Here is a 19,021-nt window from a genome sequence, read left to right as displayed (position 1 = left end):
CCAGTGTTACTCCAATAAATCCAATTAAAAAAAAATGACTTAAGTACTGTATGTCCTAGCTGGGCGGAGATAGCTTCAGCTAGGTAGAGGCAAATGACTTTCAGTGATGGTAGAAGAGGCATATTCTTTCCCCAGTTAACAATGGGCATGGGCACTCCCCAACATAGGTGTACCCAACTAAGGTTATGTCCCTTCCTTTCCTGTTCTCATGCAGATATTTCTGATGCAATTAACTATATTGACTCTCGAAGGGAGAGAGGTCAAGACAGAATGGCATAATTTTAAAGGCAATTTGTGAAAGCACACTCAATGTTACACTTTTATATTTAAAAGATGAAAAAACACCTGCTGCAGTGACTGTGCAAGTCAAGCTCAGACTTGTTCAAGTGTGGTGGAGATTCTCAGAGGGTGGCTGGCTACAGAAGTGGTATAACTCCATAGAAAGGCAGGATGGGCTTGGGTGTTCACTCCCCCAGGGAACAGCATGCTTACAAAAGGCTTGCGAAGCACTACTCTAAGTTTCTTGATTCTCTGTCCACTCCTACCTGTGTATCTCCTAGAATCTCATTTTCTGCTATCACTGCCTAACATGGAAAACTGGCAGGAAGGTTTCTGGAAGAAGAAAAAAGGAAACATCAAAATTCCTTTATAACTTCTCTTTTAATTACTAATAGGGGAATGTTAGAGAAAGCAAGTGAGGAAGAAAGAAATGGAAGGAAAAGTTAAAATAGGAGGAACACAGATAAAGTGATGGCAATATGTTCCAATCTATCTCCTCCTTCCTATTAATTCTCCCTTCATGACTGATCGGAAGAGTTCCAGCTTTTGTTCCACGTCCTCTTCTATGCAGGGGGCTTGCCTAGTTCCTCTCTTTAGCTCCTGGACTAGTTTCTAAAACCCTAACTTCATTTCCTTGCTCAGTCCAACCAGTCACGGTCCAGGCAGCAGGAACCAAGAACTAGGCACTGGTGGGAATGATTACAAGAGACAAGCTTAAGGAACTTGAAGACCCCACTCCCAGTGTCAGACGTGCTGAAGATATGTGTCCTGCTAAGATCAGGATTGGTACTCTGGACACATTTTTTTGACAAGAAATTTTTTTTTTCCTTAATACAATTAGGGTATATCATACTGTTATCAAAACTTTTAGGTATATTATATACAGCATTTTACAGCCTGGCCTGGGAACTGAAACAACAGGGGTGCTATTAAAAAAATTTAATAACCAGTTAGGATACAGGAACCAAATCAACCAGTGTGCCCTTTCTGTATCTTACAACTGAACACCAGATGGTTTATATTAACCTTCTATGAAAACCCATTACTTCAAATACAAACAAATGATTTACATTTAACTCCAGGGGAACATTAGAAACTCACTGTTAAGCAGGGCCATACAGTTCTAAAAATCGTGCTCAATCTGCCCTATTCTGAGAAGAAAATATATTCTCTTTTCCCTCACTTTCCAGGAATTGCAATATTCTTTTCCAGAGGAAACACCATTATAAGTGCCAATAACTTTGAATTGATCTCCAACTTCCCGGCGAGCACAGAGCCATTGCCAACTTTTACTTAAGTGCTCCCCCATGTTCTGCCAGGCAGAGGAGTAAACAAGGAAAAAACTAATGAATGTCAAATCCATTTTGTATATATACTTTAGGATAAAGTTTGCAAGTTTCACTTAAATTGTAACCAAAAGTTCCTCTAATATTCAGTGATAACTAAGTTGAATGAGGAAAGAATGAGTTTTACTAGATATTATGAATTTATTCACTTAAAAAATATGGATGAGTTACATCAAGTGTACAGTTAGGATCATTGTATATGCAGAGGTAATACTCTGGGACTATGTTTTCTTAAAATTCTCAAAATGATAAACCTAAACTGGTCTTAATAAATGTAGGCTTTGAATAGTGTCCTGAGCTTTAAAAGCATAAATAACCTGTAATGGTATATTTAAAAATAAAAAAAATGCAGAAGAAATATTTACTATAGCTTTTGTTATTTTAAAAAGCACTTCAGTACGTGACCTGTCCTCGTAATGGTGATAATTATATTGTTCAAGTTAAAGGTATCAGAAGTCAAGATTTTTGTACTGACTGTACAATTTGTAAATCTTAAGAATTTCAGATAAGATACTTTCATTTTTAAGTATAAGTATTCTGTTAATAACAGAAATGAATTTGCCTGTAAAGCAACTCAGAGACTACCCCTTGGTTTTATTCTTCATGGATAGTAATATAGATTAAGAGAATTTAAGTCAATTAAAATTCTTCTTTTGATGATGGTGGTACATGACAAGGGGCAGAAGAAAGACCCCATTTTGTTGTTGGCCTTAGGTTATTCTGATGATTTATTAGAGCAAAAAGAGTAATTACTGAACAATATAGTACATGTCCACTTGGTATAATAAATAGCATAAAATGGGACCAGAGCCTTTTTCTTTAAGATTTTAAAATCTACATTCCAATTTGTACTTATATAAAACTGATGAATCAATCTATAACCCAGGCAACCAATAATGCCTATAAAATCAACAGAGCTAGTAATCTAGAATAGGTTATTGGCAGTAACAAGATTAAAAGCTGGAAATGTTTGAGTTAAATAAAAGCTTATTATTAAATTTCATTATCAATTCTTTTTATGTAATTAGAAACCTTACTATTGCTATAAAATATAGGACAGTGTGAAAGTAGCAATTATTTGAAACCAAAAAAATACTTTATTTAAAGAGAGATTTTCTTTAGGAAACCTTAAGGACACCCCTCCCCCCCATTTAGTAATATCTGAGTTTCAGGGCAAAGCTCCCACCATGTTTTTATAAATTGTCTAACTATTATTTAAAAATTGCCCGATTTTTTTTTTTTTCCTTCAGAAAGTCTTAATTTCAAAGCAAATTAGTATTCAAGCAGTCGAATCTGCAATACTTTAACAGCTGGAATAATACAACTTTATTTCAGGATCTACTATAAGAAAAAGGTGAATTATTAGAAAACCTCTGCTAATATGTTTAGAGAATAGAGAGGCTCAATAAAAAGTTGAGATTTTCTTGGCCCCGGCTTGGTGGCTCATTGGATAGAGCGTCGTCCCAGTGCACCAAGGTCACGGATTCCATCCCATCAGGGCACATACAAAAAGCCATCAATGAGTGCACAACTAAATGGAACAACTAGGTGAAACAGCAAGTTGATGCTTCTCTTTCTCCTTCTCCCTTCCTTTCTCTTTCTCTCTAAAAATTAAAAATTTAAAAATTCAAAAGTTGTGATTTTTAGAAGCCACCCGTAAGACCACTAGCACGGTCAGTAGGACAGACTCAGCAGAGCATGTTCAGAGAGGAATGGTGGGAATATAAACCTAAAAGCGTGGTCTGGGTCGCTCAGGTAAAGGGAAGGAACCAAGCTTGACCTGGGAAAGTGAGTTGGGAGAAGCATCTCGGCAAATAGTGGCATTTTCGATATACTGACCAGTTCTTTCCTAAGATTTTCTTGAGTTCTATGTCTCCACAATTCCAGTTTTGATTATTGGGGTGAGTAATAAAATAGAGCAAACCACTAGGTTTACTTCAAAAGATTCTAGTTAACTTTAGATTCAAATTTATAGCATTGTTATTTAAACCTAATTTTTTAAAAAAGATTTTATTTATTCATTTTAGAGATGGGAGAGAGAGAGAGAGAGAGAGAGAGAGAGAGAGAGAGAGAGAGAGAGAAGAGGGGAGGAGCTGGAAGTATCAACTCTCATATGTGCCCTGACCAGGCAAGCCCAGGGTTTCGAACCGGCATCCTCAGCATTTCCAGGTTGACTCTTTTTTTTTTATTTTTTTTATTTATTCATTTTAGAGAGGAGAGAGAGAGGGAGAGAGAGAGAAAGAGAGAGAGAGAGAGAGAAGGGGGGAGGAGCTGGAAGCATCAACTCCCATATGTGCCTTGACCAGGCAAGCCCAGGGTTTCGAACCGGCGACCTCAGCATTTCCAGGTCGATGCTTTATCCACTGCGCCACCACAGGTCAGGCCCAGGTTGACTCTTTATCCCCTGCACCACCACTGGTCAGGCTAAACCTAATTTTTTAACATCCCATTGTTTTACCAAACTATCTCCAGCTTTTTAAACAAAGGAGTGCTTAAGAAAAGTATTTCCAAGACTATACTTTCAGGGATCATTTCTATAGTTAGAAAATCATTTCCCATATATCTTAGTTTTCTGGCAGTGTGGAATTTCAAGGGAACACGTTATCAAACTTCTTTCAAAGTGAATGATCTACACTGTGGTTAAATTTACATAGCACCAATCTCTGGAGTGAAGAACTGAATTTGGATTCATGAAATGCTGATTTCTAACGCATTCTAACTGGCGAAATTACGAAGAAAACATTTTGTGGAAAAATAAATAAAATTTACATTAACTAAAACTATATATATTTTCTTAAAATTAAAGAAAATGATTAACATCCTTTAAAGGGTTATCCTAATGTAAAATCCCTCTTTAAATTAGAAAACTTAAAAAAATTTTCTGTTGTAACCTCATTCATTTGATAAAATATTCCAGTCTGAACATTTTAAAACAAGCTCCAAATATATTCACTGCAAAAATTGTATGTGGAAGAACATATCAGAAATTCTCATCAAATTAAAATTAAATAATAGAGAATTTCATAAAAACTAGATAAATATGGAAGTGTCAAGTCTTTGTTCACCAGCTGCAACTCACACTTTTGAATATTCACTTTAACCAATCACACCCCTTGCCACCACTGGGGTAATGCTAGGAACTATATATAGGTCACTGAACTGACTCTATGTAGCTTAGACCAAATAGGTAAAAGACCAAATACTAGGAGGAGAGGACAAACAGGGTAGAAGAATACATATTAGAGAACTACCTTTGTGACACATTTCACTCATCTTTAAACTCCCCTTTGCGAATACAGAACATACTACACCTGACCTCCTGGCCTTCCAACAAGGCATTCACAGCCTGGTATCGCTTTGTTTAAGGAGGTCAATTCCAAGCCGAGATAAGCTTCAATAAGTAGGAATTATCTTGGGATATGAAAAAACATCTAGAGAACCCAGGCTCTCACCTGTAAGTAACCCAGCATTTGTAGCCCCAACCCTTACCTCTACACCTGAGAGCTGTCTTTCTGTCTGTTTATTATGGTATTCTGAAATTTACCTGGTTGGGGATTTCTTATTCTGTCACTTGTAAAACTCATGCTATTCACTTAAAATGACAGAAATATCTGAGTAGCCAAAAAATTAAACCACATTTAAAGAGTTCTATTATGTGTAAGAAAATGCTACAAATCCCACCTGATGATCCAAATATATGGTGTTCCTTTGAAGATGATGCAAAAGAATTTCATTCTAGTAGGCATCAACCAAGAAACAAAGGAATAGAGAAAGAAGGTGCAGAATTCATGAAAAGGTCAATTTTAAAATAAAAAACAGGTAGATCATCACAACCTATTATATCAGAATACATAGTAACTTTGACACACATACTCCCCTGTAAATGGTACTGATGACATTAATTATTATAAAATTATACTTAGTTTTGTGAGAAATTAAGTAGACATGCAGACAAGCTGAAATATTAAGTAGAAAAATTCTTCAAATGGCTTTGGCAGATGCAATGGTAGAAGCTTGTCAGGTTAATTCTCTTCTGTAATACAGTACACTTCTTTGGATGGTTTACATATAATTAAGAGGCTATTATTAAACCCTTTGAGAAATGTTTACATATGTTCATTCTTTTTAATCAGGAACCAAAAAATATCTTAAAATTAATCTTTGACATTTAATAGGTAGTATTATTAAAGCTATAATCAATTTTCTACTTGTTACTTCACGGAAAATTATAGGACTTTTCAATCTGTTTTACCAGATGTGGGAGTCACAGTATTTGATAAATGACAACGCTGTTTTGATATCTATATGCCTACCCTTCCTTACAACCAAAAGTTGGTAGGGCAGCAGGTGGGTGGCAAGCTAAGAGGAAATGCATCCTTTAATAATGTATTTCCTGTAATAATGTATAAACAGGTCAGTTCTCAAAGGGTCAATAGGTGATCCCGATGCTGTCGCTGCACCGATGGTATGGGCTCATGCTCAACGCTAATGACACCGACTGAACCAATGAATGGGCGGCTCCTGGTAAGTGACAATGGCAGATGACACAGACAAGCCTCATCATAGCTGACCTTCGGGCTGTGGGCCTCAAGTTTGAGCTGCACAAGCTGCGCTAGCGTGTGCTCCCGGATACTGCTCAGCTCCGCTTGCTGCCGCCTCAGCTTTATGAGCAGCAGCGTGAGCTCCTCCGGCTGAAGGAGTGCAAGTTAAGAATCCAAACAGTGGAAAACACATTAATTGTCTTAAGTGACAGACATTAAACCAAGATTTCTTGGCAAGTTTCCTCTTATGGCTGACATCAAACATAGTGCCTAGGCACTATGATGATAGGTCCTACATAAATGCATAGATATCTAGAGAAATAGAAGGAACAGTGTTACTTTAAAAGATACAGCAAAATGACAGTATATTAAGGCATTTTCTCTGAATTCATGAGAGAAATTTCAATGTTAAGTATAAAAAAGCATAATGTAAAAAAAAATCAAAGATCTGTACATAAAAGGTATTAAGAATTCTTTTAAAATGATGTTTAAAATTGACACCTAAGACTTTTACACCAACAGAATACTGGAATGTCCAATACTCTATTTTACAGAAGGTAAATGAAAAGAATTAAATTTATGTAAAATGTGGATGATATCTAAATTTACATCATTAAACTCAGTACCTGGGATCTGTTACTTGCTTCCCAGTTACATTTTTTAAATGCCACTATTAGTGTTTTCATACAATATTTTATATGGCCAAAGGATCAGTCTGGACTTTTTAAGAAAAAATATATATTTAGTACACATAAAAAATTTTCATGGGTACAAAAACCTCCTTCCACCTTCTGAGGAAAGAGAACCTTTTGGTTCCTGACTGGTTACTATGATCCCTAAGGAGAAGAAAGTTTCAGAGGTAGATAAAATTCCGTAACAGGCCAATCTGATATTTTTGGGAGTGGGGTTAGAAATGCAGTACAGTATAAATGTTGGCAGTGATATAAGCCATAAAAAAAGATTTCGTGTTTGTCTGACCTTTGTTTTGATTAAACATTGCAGCTGGGCCAGAGGGGGGCTCTCTTCACTTAGGGGCTACAGAGTACTCTTAAAACTCCCAGACCAAAAAGCATTCCTGAGATTGATTTATTTCGCCTACACCACAACATTAATACTAGTGTTCTGCTTGTTCGCTGTTGCTCTCTTTTTCCACACAATTTTTTTAAAGGAGAAAAATTATTCCAGTTACTGCTAGATTCTTTAAATAAAATTAAGTATACACAGATGAGACAAGTCTTTTATAGTAAATATTCTAAGAATGTGTGTATATGACTTAAAGAAGGAATGTCGTAACAAAAAGTACAGCTGCTTTTGAGCTGATGCCAACCACATCTTGTGACCTCATGACTGTGGGTAGTCCATGTCTGGTAGTCAAGGCCCCTTGAAGTCTGGCTAGGTAGAAGGTAGGATGAGGTGAGGGATTTAAATATTCTAAGATCCAGAGTGATATTTGACAGAAATACCAAGAGAAGAAATCTTGGAACTTTGGTTTGTTATTTATGGGGTTAAAAAAAATAAAGATATTTTTAAAATGATGAAATATTCCAATAAGTTTGCAAGATGTTTGAATTGTGAGGCAAAATAAAAAGATGCACATTTGATTCCCTCAAAAGAAGGTGGTAAATAAATTTTATCACAAACATCCACTAGAGGGAGCAAAGCAGAAGAGAAAATTTTGTAGTATGATATCTAGCATTATCTTATGATTAATGCCTGTTAGATTTACAATATTTTAAAATTTAAACATTTAAAAGGTTTTAAATTTAGTCAAGGAATATTTTTTAACTTTAAATAAATAAACCATAAGTAGTTTAAAGCCAGGAAATCTTCCTTAAATCTAAAGCATATAAAATATAAAGTAAAAAATATCTGCAAAATACATGTCTGATGAATCTGTTTTGATAACTGCAGAAAGAGAATTTTAAATAAGAAGCAACTATATAGGTCCTCAAATCACATCCTCACAGAAAGTAAAACTACTAATATTAAAGCACAGTTCCCCTGATAAAAGAATGTCATTAAAGTAAACCAAAGTAATGAAAAGTCATCTTTTCTCTTTAAGTCAAAGACTGTCAGTGTCCCGACAATGTAATTCCTTCTCAGTTTGAACATAACACTAACATTAAATAATGGTAAGTGTATTTGTATAGTCTCTCTTTCTCTTCATAAATATGTAAATTAGTTTCTATTACACTCTAAAGTAGCTAATCTATCTAAAAATCCACAGGACAAACTTCTTAATAATCTTGTAGTTTGACCACACATGGTGGCTTGCTGACTTTGTTCTTCTACTGAACTACTCCAACTTCTGTTTTAAGGATGAGGAAATTAACATCCAATGATGTAAAGAAACCCACCCAGGTTACACAATAAACCTTGAAAATACAATGCTTATAGTCAGGCAGTCAGACATACAGGAAGAGTTATCCAGTAAGACTGAAATGGCTACATGATTCCAAACTCTTCTGATGAGCATCTCTTCCACAAAAACAGTAAGGGTTTTTTGGGGGGAGGCATTGCTCTGAAAATTCAAACTTAAAAAGCTATGTCAGCTATGTGCTATCATGTGTAGCTCATCAATAAAACATGATATGGTAAGTAAAGACACCATACTCACTGTTTTGCCTTGGAGGCTCTGGGAACTAACAGACTGTAAAGTCAGGCCAGCTGGCATTGACCTCCTGTCAGGCACATAGACATGCTAGGAAAATAAAAGAATAATATTAATTTCTGTGGTCAGTGTGTCAGTGATAAAAAATCTGAAATTTATATTGAAAAATATGACTTAAAATGGCTATTAGTGCTTATGAAAGTAGATACTGAAACTTTTAGGCTAAAATAGAGCTGCTGACATGTTAACAGAGGAATTCTGCACAGTCTGGCTCGGTGATTTTCAAACTTATTGGTGCTAGGACCCCTTTATATCCTTAAAAAGAAAAGTTAATGACAAAAGAGGTACTATTTTATAGTTCTCCAAATGTCTTTAACAACTGGCTAGATTTTCATACCTGTTGCTGTCTTCAATCTGTGTGATCATCTCCTTTAATGGAAGTGTGTGAAGATAATACACCCCCCTCTCCTTTATGTATGTGTGAGAACTTGAATATCAATGAAATTTCACACTGTTACATAACATCCACTAGTCTATTTATTTGCACTTTAAATAAGTCTTCTACCCATTCATAATTTGTAATTTTAAACACTGGACATGTGGAAAATACTGGTTCAGCGAGTTATGCAGATGTTCCCAACGTTGTCGCGTCTCAGGGTGCAGTATTAGGAACTCCATTTGTTAATACCACGCTGATCTTTCAGCACTGGGAAGCTATCAAGGTCACAGTGGCAGATACACGATTTCCAAAATTCTAATTTTTTGCTTGAAAGCTCAAATGTTGTCATCAGTGACAAATACTGTCAGCTGTTTTCCTTGAAGTGACAGGCTAACATTTCACCTTGAGATGTTCCTGTCAAATACTAAGTCTGAACACCTATAGTTTGTCATTTATTCTTTCAAGTAAACACGGTGTTTCATGAAAAATGCAACTAGTTCAGCTTGCAACTCAAATAATCATGCAAGTGTTTTATTGGGAGACAACCATTTGGTATACAATAGAAATGCTTGCAGTATTTATTATTTCCCATTTCACCACACAGAATATTAAAATGAGAGTTATCCTTTACTATTTCATCACAGTGTTTAAGTGAAACTGCTCCTCTTTTAATTTTTTTTTTTTTTTTTTTTTTTTTTTCATTTTTCTGAAGCTGGAAACAGGGAGAGACAGTCAGACAGACTCCCGCATGCGCCCGACCGGGATCCACCCGGCACGCCCACCAGGGGCGGTGCTCTGCCCCCCAGGGGGCGATGCTCTGCCCATCCTGGGCGTCGCCATATTGCGACCAGAGCCACTCTAGCGCCTAAGGCAGAGGCCACAGAGCCATGCCCAGGCCCGGGCCATCTCTGCTCCAATGGAGCCTTGGCTGCGGGAGGGGAAGAGAGAGACAGAGAGGAAAGCGCGGCGGAGGAGTGGAGAAGCAAATGGGCGCTTCTCCTGTGTGCCCTGGCAGGGAATCGAACCCGGGTCCTCCGCACGCTAGGCCGACGCTCTACCGCTGAGCTAACCGGCCAGGGCTAATTTTTATTTTAAGTATGTGGCAGTGAAGCCGACAACGACCTCTAGCATAGTCTGGAGCCCCTCCCTCAATTTAGGCCAAGGTGACAGTACTTTCCCTTCACCATTGCTTTAGCACTATTAGAAAATGGTAAAACAATGGAAAAATGCCTTATTATTGTTACAAAAATAGTTTTGAGCTTACAGACTCCCTGAAAGGGTCATGGAGACCCTCGGGAATACCCTATCTCCCAGAGGTCGATGGACCAGACATCACAAACCACTGATCACATCAAGAAAGATAAAATCATTTAAACTGGACAGAGAACCCACATTCATCTCACATTTATTGTTAAAACATGAAAAACTGTGACCAAGAATATGAAAAACACTAATAAACAGAACACTTTTCAACCATACACTAATAAGTTGTATTCGATCAGATTTCTCTTGAATGTTGTGACTATTTTTATCAAATCTGATTTGCCTTTGTATGTACAAAGTGACAAAACACTAAACTTTGTGACAGTGAAGTTCAAAGTGAGCCTTTTTTTTTTTTTTTTTTGGTGAGACACACTAAAGCATCCTCCAATCAGAAAACTCCTAGTTGACTTATTAATTCCTAGCTAACTCTTACTTATAAAAAATTCAGGCAAACACTTTATACAATGATATAATGGAAAGATTCAGCCTGTCGCAAGGATAAGAAAAAGTGCATTTTAAAATGGTATAAAGCAAGAAACTCTTTAGAATTAAAAAGATGACAGGAAGATTCCTTTTCCCTTTAGGTCAGACATAGAGAACCAGCAGCGTGCAGGTTGCCTGAGCAAAACAACTGCTCTAGCATCATGGAAAGCTGACCGGTGCAAACCACTCTGAACTCACTTCTCAAGGTACAGATTTAAACAGGATCTCCATGTCTTAATTTTTGAAAAGTATACGCCAGTAAGCATGATTATGCTAATATTAAACTGGGTATCTAAGGAGATATTTCAAAATGCCCCATGCTCAGCTGGTTAGAAGATGGGGTTGGCACTTGAATCTTAGTGAAGAACAGGATGAGCCGGATAAAAGCTTGCAGGTCTGCCACAGGGCAGGCGAAGAATTTGCGAGTGAGGGCAGAGCCAATGAAAGTGCATGTAGTCTTAACCTACAATGAAAACTGATGAGATATGCTATTCTGCAGAGAAGAATACATTATGCCTCAGTTCAAAAGAACAGTTCCTGTGCTCTTGAGAGACGAAGCATTGGTTTTTATACATGAGATTTTGACACTATAGAATATTCTTCCTTAATTTTTAAAACAAACTAAAAGGTGCTGCCTGCTTACTCCTCCCTATTTTCTTGTCTCACATTTAAAAGAATAGCAAACTTGGCAAAAAGAAAAAAAAAGAGCATGCATAAATACTAGCTCAACACAAGAGTGGCAGACTTTTTACCTTAGGGTGCTGGGCCCTGTGCCTGCGGTCCACGGTCACATCCCCTCTCTGAATGGGCGAAGACACTTCTGACCTGTAGGTTCGTTGAGGGGAGTACCCTTGATAAGCAGCTATTGATCCATTGGAAGGTGATGTGGGAATTGAGTGCATTGTCTGGTCAGATATATTAACCATGGTTTTAGGACTGGTCAAAGTGCCGTGACGAGGGAGGGTGCTCTGCTTATTGTAAAACTGACGCTGCTGCCACTCATAGAGCTGCCACATCGTGTCATCCCTCATTGATCTTCGCTTTTCTTCTGCTCCAGGTCCTGCAGTTTTGTCGTGAGTGGACGGGGTTACACTGCACAGACTTTCAGGCCTGGTCCTGCTGTTCCTTGGGAGAGTTCTATAACCTTCCGGGTATCGGGATACAATCTGGGCTCTGTGGCTTGGCATATTTCTTGGTAATGTCTGGTAAGAAATTACTCTAAAAAGAATTGAAACGTAAAAATGAGATTCCAGATTCTAAATTGGAGCGCATTTTTTTCTTCTAGTAAGTAAAATATGTTATCTTAGAACTTGTTATTTATTTATTTTTTTCCTGTATTTTCCTGAAGTTGGAAATGGGGAGGCAGTCAGACAGACTCCCGCATACGCCCGACTGGGATCCACCCAGCACGCCCACCAGGGTGCGATGCTCTGCCCATCTGGAGCGTTGCTCTGTTGCAACCAGAGCCATTCTAGCGCCTGAGGCAGAGGCCACAGAGCCATCCTCAGCACCAGGGCCAACTCTGCTCCAATGGAGCCTTGGCTGCGGGAGGGGAAGAGAGAGACAGAGAGGAAGGAGAGGGGGAGGGGTGGAGAAGCAGATGGGCGCTTCTCCTGTGTGCCCTGGCCGGGAATCTAACCCGGTACTCCTGCACGCCAGGCCAACGCTCTACCTCTGAGCCAACCGGCCAGGACCAGAACTTGTTTTTTAAAAGATCAAAATACTGTCTGACCAGGCGATGGCGCAGTGGATAGTGTCGGACTGGGATGTGAAGGACCTAGGTTCAAGACCCCAAGGTCACCTGCTTGAGCTCAGGCTCATCTGGTTTGAGCAAAAAACTCACCAGCTTGGACCCAAGGTCGCTGGCTTGAGCAAGGGGTTACTTGGTCTGCTGTAGCCCCATAGTCAAGGCACAAATGAGAAAGCAATCAGTGAACAACTAAAGTGCCACAACAAAAAACTGATGATTGATGCTTCTCATCTCTCTCCGTTCCTGTCTGTCTGTCCCTATCTATCCCTCTCTCTGACTCTGTCTCTGTAAAAAAATAATAATAAAAAAATAATCTAAATATTATACCAAGTATAACTTATTAATGAATACCTTTCAATCTTTTAATAAAATTTAATTTGATGGATTAGTACATTAAGTAAACAGCATCTATGCCACATACATAAAAGACTTAATTCTGCACAATGTATGGTTTGGTTTAAAGATGAAAGAATGTTTATACTTCTTTTAGAACTAAGAAAATTCATATCTAATCCCAAATCTGTTTTCATACCTAATTTGTTTCTATATAAAAATAAATACATCTCACCAGAAGAATTAAATAGAATTTCTGCTATGGGTGGAATTCTGGAAGTTTCTGAGTTGTGCCCACAGAGCAGGAAGACAGGAAATGAACTACTGCAGGTCTATGTTACTACTCTATTGTTCCATTTCCTTCAGAAAGCATGACCATGGAATGAGCACGGGAAGAGGTCCATCAGCACATTTGTGGTTTAAAGACAATTTCCCTTTATTACTTTCCTTAACTTGAAAAATAAAAATGACTTAAAGGCTAACGCTCAAAATTTAAAGACAAAATAATGAAACATGATATTTCAGATATAAAACTGCAAATCTCAGGAATTTTACAATGTTTCTGGCATAAAAATTAATACTCCATCTCATAAAAGCTACCAACATTTTGGTGGACCTTTCAAAGCAACCTGAAAATTCCTCATGTACATTAATCATCTAAAATAAAATTCTTATCAAATGTTAATTTTTTAGATATTGATATATAATAGTATATTACAAAGCATTCCTAAAATAAAAGAATAAAATATGATTTCAGTTTATAATAAAAAAGACACTTTGAAAAACACTCTTTTGAGTATATAAAAACAGCCTTTGCTAATCTAATCTCATGCAAGTCAGATCCATCACATAAAAAAATTTTTTTTAAAAAGTTAAAAATTCTAAATAAAATAAGAATGTGTTTGAAACCTCCCGGTCACTGGCTTGAGCACGGTACCATAGACATGACCCCATGGTCACTGGCTTGAGCAAGGGGTCGCTTTCTCTGCTGGAACCTCCCTCCCCCCAACCCCACCCCTGGTCAAGGCACATATAAGAAAACAATCACTGAACACTAAGGAGCTGCAATGAAGAACCGATTCTTCTTATCTCTCTCCCTTTTTGTCTGTCTATCCCCATCTGTCCCTCTCTTTGACTCTGTCTCTGTCAAAAAAAAAAAAAGTAATTCAATAAATTAAACATGTGGGAGACTTCAGAACACACAAACTCAGGTTTCCTGGCCTCTTTTTTTCAATGTTTAGTTAACATCTTTCCCCTACTTTCTCCTGTATTTTTCTTTTTTGTATTTTTCCGAAGTGAGAAGCGGGGAGCGGAAGGGGACGGCAGGCAAGCAGACAGACTCCCGTATGCACCCAACCAGGATCCACCCAGTAAGCCCACCAGGGGCGAGGCTCTGCCCATCTGGGGTGTTGATCCGTTGCGGTCAGAGCCCTTCTAGCTCCTGAGGTGGAGGTCATGGAGCCATCTTCAGTGCCCGGGCCAACTTTGCTCCCATGGAGCTTTGGCTGTGGGAGGGGAAGAGAGAGATAGAGAGAAAGGAGAAGGGTAGGGGTGGAGAAGCAAATGGGTGCTTCTCCTCTGTGCCCTGGCCAGGAATCAAACCTGGGACTTCTACACGCCAGGCTGATGCTCTACCACTGAGCCAACCGGTCAGGGCCCTCCTGTATTTTTCTCATTGAGTATACTATTTTGGAATTACGTGTGTATGATTGCCTAACAATTTGCTGCCTCCTATTGAGTACTAAAATGTCAAAGATGTGAGTGATTACATGGACCAGAAAGGATGCCATGTATAACTTGATGTGTAAATTATTTGATTACACTCTCTAATAACCTGGGAATCTTTGCCTGATAACCTGGATGCCAGAGCTCTCTTTTGACCCAAAGACTTGTTGCTAGAAACAATGCATAAATACTCATGCAATACAGTAAAACAAAGATGTCACTGTGATCAGGTATAATGAAATAGGTGCAACTGGGCTTTGAGGCGGGGGAGTAAACATCCACACTGGAGCAGTAACACTGTTACCATTCTACAAACCAGAGACAAAGGCTCATGTTAAATACACCTTCTTGTAGCTTACAGCACCCGTGGAAGGAATAAGACCATAAAAAATTTAACGCTAGGGTGGAAAAAGAGTGAAGCAGGAAATCAGAAGGCCAATTATTGTTTCTTGCTTTTCTACTATGTAAGGAGACCTTAGTATATTATATCTTCTGGGACTCAGAAAGTGATTTACATATATTTATATAATAAATATATATAAATGAGAGAGAGTTTGTGTTTGGGACAGGGCGGGGGTAGAGTGGGGGGAGAGGACAGGATAAGAAAAGACCCAGAGATTATACCCCTTTCAATACTGGGGGTCAAGGCAGGAGTCCGGGGGCCAGCCAGGGCTGCCGGGCGGGCCTCTGACGCAACACCACTTTCCTCAGGCCAACGATTCCCCGACTCTGGGGTTTCAGAAAAAGTAAAACAGTCCTATTTTAAAAGTCTGCCACAAAAAGGAAAATTATTTATATAAACCTTTTCTATCATAATAATTTAATTAAAAAACAAAGACACCCCCAAACCAGGAAGGGAACAATCTTGAGTCCTTCAAACGCCAACAAAATCTGGCCAACTGAAAAATTTGGGGATTTGTTTTTCTCATCTAGAAAATGATTTCATCACCAAGTTATGTTACAGCCCATATCTCTGTGTTCAAGATATTTACAATTCTTTCAATCTTTTTCCCTAAACTACATTTTCTTCATCAGGCTAATTGTTCTTCAGCTTTTCAATGTCCCCACTCAAAACAGGCTTGCTCACAACCACACAAGCCCCTCCAGGACAAGAAATGGCAGTGAGGCCAACCATCTGATGACGTTGGGGCTGGAGGACCTGATGATCTAATATAACAGTATACAAAGGTCAATTCTTTGTTGATTTCCTTCCATGTATATTTCCCATCTGTTCCCTGCTTGGTCTCCTTCTCTGTTTCCCCATCTTTTCTGTTAACATAAAAGCCAAAAACTGGAAAAAAAAAAAAGTCCAGAGTTGGCAACCCATGGCTGTCTGCTCAGGAAGCTGGTCAGCCAGGAGAAGTTGATTCCATTTGAGAAATTGTACCCTAGTACTAAGGTAATTTACCACCCTAACATACTTGGTTTATTTGATCATTCATAAATTTAAGAAATACTATTGTGACCTTGATAGACAAAAGGCGCTGGATTGGACACTAAACTATATCACAGAAGCACAGACTGAAAATATAAATGTTAACTTTATATCAAGTCTGAAAATATGTGGAAGATCATTTATAACTATATAAGGAAGGGGCATACATTGCCAAATCCAAAACACACTATGAAAACTGCCTATAAACTAATGTTCAAATTCCAGTTCAGAAAATATAATCACGCCTGACCTGTGGTGGCGCAGTGGATAAAGCGTTGACCTGGAACACTGAGGTCACCGGTTCAAAACCTTGGGCTTGCCTGGTCAAGGCATATATGGGAGTTGATGCTTTCTGCTCCTCTCCCCTTTCTCTCTCTCTCTCTCTCTCTCATTCTAACTCTCTCTCCTCTCTAAAATGAATAAATTTAAAAAAAAAATAAAAAAAAAAGAAAAGAAAATATAATCACACCGAACACCTTTTCAGTGCTCTGAACCATTCACGATATGTGAGTTGCGCCCTGCGGTAGAGATGTATATTGAACCTGAACTGTAAACCCACCATATGAGCAACACAGGCTGTTTTTCTACTAAGCTTGACTAATTAATGACGACAAAGTGTGAAAGGCTCTTCTGCCATCTTTGGGACCACTCTGGGAAAATGAAAAAAAAAAACTAAGTCATTTATCAACTAGGTTTATCCCACATACTTGCTAGCATTTTTGAGACCTGTTTTTCAAAACCGACAGTCTCCTTCAGTGGTCTTCCCCAAAGAAATTCAAATTAGGGAAAAATGTGATTTACTTTTAAGTGAAAGCTTAAGAAACAAACACTGTAAGTGCCTTCCATCAGGTTCAGCGCTCCATTCACCAGCGCTGCCTGTCAAACCCCATGAAAACCCAGACCCTGTGACTCTGCACACGGAACAATGGCTTAAGGCACCATGCATCTGAACAGTGCCCGCCACTCACAAAGAAACTTTAAAGCTCTGTTCACAGATTCAGGGACCTACTATTTTCTAATATTATATATTTTCTTTCTACTACCAGACTTCAACAATAAAACCAAGTCTTTCATAAAGTTCTACAAATTACATTATGAACTGCCATTAGGCTTCTTTCCACCAATAAAAATTATTTCATTATAAAACATCACAACTCTCTTTTTCAGTGTAAAGTTTATATTAATAATGTAGATGATCTATCTCAATGATCCAAATGGGACACCAGTCAGTGAACCCAAAGTTGGAAAAGCAATACAGAGAAAACCTTAGCTCTAAATAACCTAAGACCAGCTGTCTAACGCTGCAGGTCAGTCTTAAGGAAAAAAAAAAAGGTCACAAAGGCCTTTATGTATGTTAATTACACCCGTCAAAGAACCTAAAAAGTGCTTGGAAACAAATCTTGACAGTCAACAATTTTAAAACTAGATATTTGTTGAGCCCTTTTAACTACACACTGACAATCATAAGAAAGTATGATTTTACTTGTAGAAGTGATTCCATTAAAAAGTGAAATTTAGCCTGACCTGTGGTGGCGCAGTGGATAAAGTGTCGACCTGGAAACACTGAGGTTGCCAGTTCGAAACTCTGGGCTTGCCTGGTCAAGGCACATATGGGAGTTGATGCTTCCTGCTCCTCCTTTCTGACTGTGTCTGTCTCTCTGTCTGTCTCTCTCAAATGAATAAATAAAAAATATTTTAAAAAGTGAAATTTAACTTGCTGGGTAGACAGATTCTGCAGACCTTCTGGCTGGGGTTTCTATGATCATTTCCCTGAAAATGATTACTTCGTTACTAGGTACTTCCAAACATTCTTTCCTTCTTTCTTTTTCTCCCTAGAGCTACCTCTGACTTCTCTTGTGTCTAATCAAATTTTACTTTTGGAATAGCAAATATTTCTCACAGTTCTCCCTTGATAAAATGAGAAAGTGAGCACTGGGGCTTGGCTGGATAGCTCCGTTGGTTAGAGTATCATCCTGAAGTACAGAGGTTGCTGGCTTGATCCCCGGTCAGGGCACATACAGGGACAGATCAATGTTCCTGTCTTTCTCTCCCCCCACCCCTGGCTAAAATCAATAAATAAATTAAAAAAAGAAAGAAAGTGAGCACTGGGGGTGGAGAAGAACAGGGCAGTGAACAACACTTCGTGGGAGGACATCCTGCAGCCCCGATGGAAATAACAGAAGGCCACACAGCGTGCCCAGGCTTCTGAGCTGTGCTGCTGAGGGAGCCAGTGCCCACCACTGCGGGCGTCGGCATGACAACCATGCAAGTTGGTTGGACTTCCCTATACCTCAGGAGACACACTGTGACAAGACCAAGTTCATCTTCATGTAATCAAAACGTTGATGGCTAATGCCGTTGTTTTCTGGTTTTCCATTACTGAGAGGTACGAGTTACAGTAAGTCTTCAGTTATTTTTTATATCCCTACACTAGTACATTAGAGCACTTTTAAAATTGTGCATCAGCACATTCCCAACTAATGACAGAACACTTCCTCATCCTGCAGGCACCTGCTTTTCCTCCATTTTCTCTAGCCTTCACTTTTATCTCCTTTGCAGACCGCCCCCCCTATTCCTTTTCCCCCCTTAAATATTATATAAATGTTCTTTCAGGTTTTCCCTTAGAATTTTTATTTTTATTTTATCCAGACTCTTGCTGAATGAATTTATCTACTCTCATCTTTACCTTTCAGTACTTTCTTTTATAAAGATTTTATTATTCATTGATTTTTGAGAGAGGAAAGACAGAGGGAGAAAGGCAGGGGGCGGGGAAAGGAGTGGGAAATATCACTTGTAATTGCTTCTTGTCTGTGCCT

At 38.5% G+C, this 19,021-nt stretch overlaps 1 protein-coding gene across 16 annotated transcripts in view; it reads right to left on the bottom strand.

The window, feature by feature from the left end:
* The window catches only part of PLEKHA5 (pleckstrin homology domain containing A5), a 268,347-nt gene that overhangs the window by 59,663 nt on the left and 189,663 nt on the right, over positions 1-19,021 (bottom strand). For 11 of the 16 annotated variants that reach the window (XM_066264577.1, XM_066264560.1, XM_066264562.1 and 8 more), the window contains 4 exons: positions 11,715-12,180; positions 8,784-8,867; positions 6,197-6,316; positions 5,307-5,360 (listed from right to left, as the gene is read on the bottom strand). In XM_066264577.1, the coding sequence (XP_066120674.1) occupies positions 5,307-5,360; positions 6,197-6,316; positions 8,784-8,867; positions 11,715-12,180 (724 nt within the window). The remainder of the gene's footprint in view (positions 1-5,306; positions 5,361-6,196; positions 6,317-8,783; positions 8,868-11,714; positions 12,181-19,021) is intronic. The other 5 variants (XM_066264570.1, XM_066264571.1, XM_066264575.1 and 2 more) reach the window with 2 other exon arrangements.

The sequence above is a fragment of the Saccopteryx bilineata genome, chromosome 1, assembly GCF_036850765.1.
Source record: "Saccopteryx bilineata isolate mSacBil1 chromosome 1, mSacBil1_pri_phased_curated, whole genome shotgun sequence".
Taxonomy (NCBI): Eukaryota; Metazoa; Chordata; class Mammalia; order Chiroptera; family Emballonuridae; genus Saccopteryx; species Saccopteryx bilineata.
This window is presented reverse-complemented; position numbering and strand designations above follow the sequence as displayed.